At 38.9% G+C, this 6,005-nt stretch overlaps 1 protein-coding gene across 3 annotated transcripts in view; it reads right to left on the bottom strand.

The window, feature by feature from the left end:
* Positions 1-6,005, bottom strand: part of cep112 (centrosomal protein 112) — a 113,396-nt gene that overhangs the window by 70,130 nt on the left and 37,261 nt on the right. For all 3 annotated transcript variants that reach the window (XM_007557342.2, XM_016674016.1, XM_016674015.1), the window contains 3 exons: positions 5,900-5,992; positions 5,709-5,768; positions 4,481-4,560 (listed from right to left, as the gene is read on the bottom strand). In XM_007557342.2, the coding sequence (XP_007557404.1) occupies positions 4,481-4,560; positions 5,709-5,768; positions 5,900-5,992 (233 nt within the window). The remainder of the gene's footprint in view (positions 1-4,480; positions 4,561-5,708; positions 5,769-5,899; positions 5,993-6,005) is intronic.

Here is a 6,005-nt window from a genome sequence, read left to right as displayed (position 1 = left end):
TGACTGAATTTGCTTTAAGCGCAAAGAGAATCTACTGGTTATATTCATCAGAACCAACTATGCAAACAAGCTGAAAGCTGCTATTAAAACAACTTGGGATTTCCTTTAATAACTCAGCGAAGAAACAGGCTAATTTTCTCTATGCCACTCTGTAGCCATGTACAAACTTAGAAAAGTGACTGAGTGCATATGCTGTACACAAACATAGTTCTTAGTTGGTCAACATTTCTGCAATAAATGTCCTTTTGTTGGTCCCATTCGAATTTCCGGGGTTTGAGATTTACCAAGACGAAGGAATCACCAACATTAACAGAAGTAAATGCTTAAAATATACCAGTCAGTGTGTAATGACTCTATGAGCTATGAGACTTACTTTTGAATTCAATTCCTCACATAAATTCACTTTTTGATGATATTCTGGTTTACTGAGAAATTATGAACAATAAGCTACCTGCTGATAAATGACGATGGGCTTTAGCCAACGAGTGAAATCCCTGTTTTCTAGACAAAGCCTTGTTGAAGAAGTGAAAGCTTTTAAAAGCTAATGGTGGACAACATAACAACTGGCTTTAGTGACAAAAGAAGCAAAAAAAAAAAAAAAGAACAATCAATAAAGACTAAACAAGTAACTTATTTTCAGTTAATACAAAAATAAACAAAATATTTGAGACTTTTTTTTAAGGCTTACACAGTTTTGGATGAGGCCAACCTGGTGCCAAAGTGACAGAAAGGAAAACATGAAACGTGAAAACAATGGAGAATTTGTTGAAGAATGGAACTTGAATGAATGCAGCTGTTTTTTCCCAATTTTTTTTTTTACCAGACAGGTGGCTTTCTGGAGTTGTGAAAACTGGGGTTTTGAGGTCATTGTTGCAAAAAGTGGCAAGCTGCTCCCCCTCTTTATGCACAACCTTCCCTCTCTCTGTGGTGCACCTCTCCATCTCTATGCTAATGCCCTGTAATGATCTAAGGCGCGCCGAGGTGAAGGAAGTGGAGAAAAACTTCTTTGTTGTTGTTGTTGCCATAGTAACAAAGACTTGGCATAAATCTGATGCAGCAGTGCCTATTTGCACTGCAAGACAAGGTGCTGTTCTCGTCATAATAATGACATATAAACATATAAAAAAAAGCAAAACAACTGTGAACTGGTTGCGTTTATGAATTCAACAGCAGCATAGATGCAAGAGAAAACACATGCCACACAGTAACTGGCAGATAGAAAGCATCTTGAGCGGCTCAATTTAATTTTACCATCCATCCTCATACTCACACACACACACACACACACACATGCACGCACAAACCCGCACAAACATGCTCACACACACCTGCGTGCAGTCTCGCTTTGACTTTGAAGTTCCTCTGGATCGCCTTTAAAGGCCTTCAGTGTTGCCAGGGCAGCAGGCAGGTAGAAGACATCAGACTGCTTAGTGTGTGTGTGTGTGTGTGTGTGTGTGTGTGCGCGTCTCTGTGGAGGCCGAGTACTTAATTAGCAAAGAGCCCGGCGGGCCGTTTGCCGTTTCTCAGTGTTTAGCTCTAAACGAGGAAATGACTGGCTCGTTACTGATGCTAACAACGGGAGTAATTTATGCACCGACCGATCTGTCTGCTGCATTAAAGCTTTTTTTTTTCTCTCTCTCTCTCTCTCTCTACTTGCCGCGTCGGCTTGACAGCGACAGGCAAACAATAGGCAGGCACAGCGACTAATGTCCTCTTGTTTTGTTCCCGCTGTATTCTCAATACAACAGCGCTAAAAAGCGATTTGTTAGACAGTGACGGAAACCCACGAAAACGGTGAAACTGGGTATGCCTTAAACCGACAGGTAATTTCATCACAAACAATAAGAAAGCGCTCAATTCATTAAGACATCGCAACTAAAACCTTCCTACGGAGGATGACGGTACGATGGAGCGGAGGCTGCACCGTGGGTTGAGCTGCTGTTGTGTTCAATTGTGCAGAACATATTCTGAGTTTGGCAGGGGAACTGTAATCTGCTGCTGACAGAGGTACATGGATCTGAAGGGGTGAGGAGGATGTTCTGATTGGCTGGGAAGTTTAATATTTAGGCAAAGGGTTCATACAGTGCTAACAAAAGTATTAACACCCCTTTGAACTTGATTGACTATAGCCCAGTTGTTAAGTTGAAATACATTTTTCATGCATTTCAAAAGTGTGGAGTCCCTTTGAATTTGATATCCCTCAAAAGTGTAAATGAACAGACTCCTTTGAAAAGTCAGCTAAATAAGAACAAATAATTCAATATTGGTGTAAATCCTGCTGTTCTGAGGAGGTTTGGGAGAGAACATTAATGAACAAACAGCTAAGAGTATACTACAAAGAAGAATGGACAAATATTTCATGTGGAAAGCTATCAGAGTCTCCTAAGAAAATGCTGCAATATTTCCTAAAAATAAGAGGTTATATAAAGCTTTAGTTGAAAGCAGGTTCAATAAAAATGTATATCTTAGTAAAAAAGTTTGAAAAGTGGGTAATAATTTCCTGCACTTAATAATTATGTGAGAATTCTTCTGATGATTTGTCACACAAAAATCCCAATATCCTCTACTTTAAAAGTCACACAATGTGAGAAAATCCAAATGGGGTATGAATAGATTTGCAAAAGATGTTAAATGAAGCTCCGTAAAACAGGGGGCTTCATAAAACTGTAGGAGGGATTTAGGTAAAGGTAAATTCATTTATATGGCACATTTTCAGCAACAAGGCAATACAAAGTGCTTTACAGGAATTAAAAGGAAATACAAACAAAATAACAAACCGAGGTCATGGTATTTAAACTGTTCATTTTTGAACAAAACTCATCGTAAATGGCCTTGAATTAACTAATAGGAAAAAGGGAGATTTTATGTGTATATTAACAAGCCTCGCTGCTCTGATATAGACTCTACGTCATGCACTCCAATGGCATTTTTAAGAGTAATAACACTTCAGAGAAGATATGACACACAGCATAAAAAAACACAACAGCATCCAAATCCCAGATATTCAGTTTGAGGTAGTAGCAAAAACTCACAGTTTTAAATGTGGTGGTTTATCGTTCAGTAAAGGTTTGAATAGAGAAAGAAAAAAAAATAGATAAGAAAAAAGAGACAGCTTTGAATCGGGTAGGATACACCCAGGACCGGTCGCTAGTCCAACACTGGGACATGTAGAACAAACAACCACACACACACGCGCGCACACACGCACACACGCATGCACACGCACGAGGGCCGTAGCTTACCAGATTACAAGAGGAAGCTGAATTTGACCCTCTTTATATTTCTACAACTTAAAAACACAAGAAGCTGTAAATGAAACATCTCTATCATTATAACCATAAACAAGTTTGCCTTGTAGTTTTTTCAAATGATAGCAATGCATCTAGGATTACTAGCTGGGTTTAATACAACCACTCACAAGTAAAGGTCTGATGTGAAACACTTTCAAAGCCCTCAGATGTGGCAGTTCAACTCTGTTATATAAAAAGATCAAAGGATTGGCTTGTTAAAGCCAAACTCCACCTTAAATCAAAATTCATACCCACTGTTCTCATGATCAAAGACCCAAGTCAAGAGATATAAACAACTCTCTAATAAAAGCAGAATTCAGAAAGTTAAGGCTAAAGTGTGTGATGTAACTCTGAAATAAATAGCATACTTCATGGACTTTATGTACGATTCAGAACCTGTCACCAAACTTAACATGCTTTGGTGATGTTGGATTATACTAATCTAATGGCTAAAATATCGCATTAGACACACCCACAAACACACTCACACATTTATATTAGCCAACTATTTCTCTGACTGCTTTTATTTCTTTCAGTCTATTGCTTAATAGTGTTTGTGCTTTGACCACCAGAATACGTCAAAAAAAATTGGGCTAACTCATAAAATGTCTTGTAAAACTTTTTTTTGTTTGTTTTTAAGCATATTTGAATGCTGCAAATGTATATTTCAAATGTTGATTGGTTTTAATTTATTTTACTGACTTTGTTTGGTTAAAGAGTGTTGTCTCCAAGCATTTTAAACAAAAATTAGGTAGAAGGAAAACATGTGGTAGAACAAGATTCACGATCAAGTCGAAGGCCAGTATTAAAGTGACCTGGGTTTCATTAACACTAATGCAGACTGACTGCCTCTCTACCACACTGCATTGATGGATAATTGGTCCAAAAGGAACCCCGGCAAAGTATTGGTACAAGTTATGCTTCTGTGTTGTATATCCATTTTTTTTACTGGTCTTAGTATAATTCAAAATTTCAGAGAAAGTGAATTTAGGGTTTTAATTAACTGCGAGCCAGAATCATCTAAATGAACCAAAAACAAACATTTGAAATTAATCTTTTTTTTTTTTCTGGTAACATTAAGATGAACCAAAATTTTGCTAAAGTTTAACACTGACTACATTACTTCCAAACCTTATTTTATTTATTTTTTTTAATATAAGCAACAAATAACGCTTCTTTTTTTGCTGTACCTTAGTGCATCTTCTAGTTTGGCTATCTTCCTCTTGGCCTCAATTTTCTCCCTCTCAGCCTCACTGTGAACTGCCAACACCTGAAAGACAGAGAGAGAAAGTGGGACAGTGATAGAGGTTCAAGCGAGTGCAAAAGCAAGACACCATCAAACATCACTCAGGAAATCCTCTGCTGTCTATGTGACCCTCTGCATACGCTCTCGTCTCTCCTCCCTATCACCCCATCAAAAGTACCGTCTGGCTGCTCACAGCGTCTCACACTTTGGATCTATGGCAGCCATATGGGCCGTTCTAATAGCCAGATACTGAATCATGGCAGCCCACACAGCAGTCCAAAGAAGCTTAAATAAGAATCTTTACAGAAGAAACCAAAAAAAAAAGAAAAAAAAGAAAAATAAACTAATCTGTAACACTTTCCAAGTCAGAGTCCTGCAACCTGGGACAAGTTAAAGGAAAGGCAGAAGAAATGCTGTCTGATTAAAGGAAAAGAATACGAAGCAGACATCAAAAACTAAACTTCTGAGCGGCCTAATTAAATATCTCCCTGACCCCGAATAAAGAGTACAAAGGCCTGCTAAGTTTTTGCAGGTGTATCAGTCAAAGGGCCACATGTATGCTGGCTGGTCTGCCACCAATACAAACTTTTCAGAAATGGCACTTTGAAGATGACCCAGGTGCAGCACAGACTTTAACCGAGAAGTCTGGCCTCCACTGGTCTGGTCCAGCTCAGAGTAATTAACAATGATCCACGGACTCTGCGCTTTATGGCTGCACTCTGACATTGAAGTGGGCTTCAAACGTAGAAAGCTCGGGCAATTAGGTGTGGGTCTGGGCACACTTAAGGGACAGTTTATCCCTCAGAAAATGCTGCATGTCATCTTTTGCAATGCCATTTTTTAAGACTTTGCTTCCAATTCCGAACTATTTTATACCATACTTTGAACATTACTTGTAAATATAACCTCTATGCATCTTCCTGTTTATCACAAAGCGGAGCGCATTCCTCCAGCAGAAGCCCCAGAAGAATTCAACAAACCCTGCATGTTTGTAATTGTGACTGTAGAAGTGGAATTATAGCTGATCCCTCCTTAAAAACACTTATAACTGCCTATTTTATTGGCTCAAACACCAAATACACATAAAACCTCTTGCCTGTGATCAGTATTCAAGCATTATTTTCATACGATGACACCAAAGCAGTAGAGTGCAGAGAGGAAGATGGCCCAACCTTTTTCTCACAGCAAGTCTGCAGCTCATCTTTCTCTTGCTGGAACTTCATCTCTTGATCCTGAAGGGAAGGCAAGTTTTAAATAACATGGGTGCAGCAGATAATCCAACATTAATGCTACACAGACAAAAGAAAAACTGTGATGTGTTTAAGTTGATATTAAGCTCCCCTTACGCCCTCGTTAAGCTTACTCTGACTTGTTGTTGTCTTCTGTACTCGCTTTCCTGAAGCTGCTGCTTGAACTGAGCCACGGTCTTCTCCAAGTCCTCTATCACCTCTGACGCCTGCAAGACATGT

The sequence above is a fragment of the Poecilia formosa genome, unplaced genomic scaffold (genome assembly GCF_000485575.1).
Source record: "Poecilia formosa unplaced genomic scaffold, Poecilia_formosa-5.1.2 Scaffold88, whole genome shotgun sequence".
Taxonomy (NCBI): domain Eukaryota; kingdom Metazoa; phylum Chordata; class Actinopteri; order Cyprinodontiformes; family Poeciliidae; genus Poecilia; species Poecilia formosa.
This window is presented reverse-complemented; position numbering and strand designations above follow the sequence as displayed.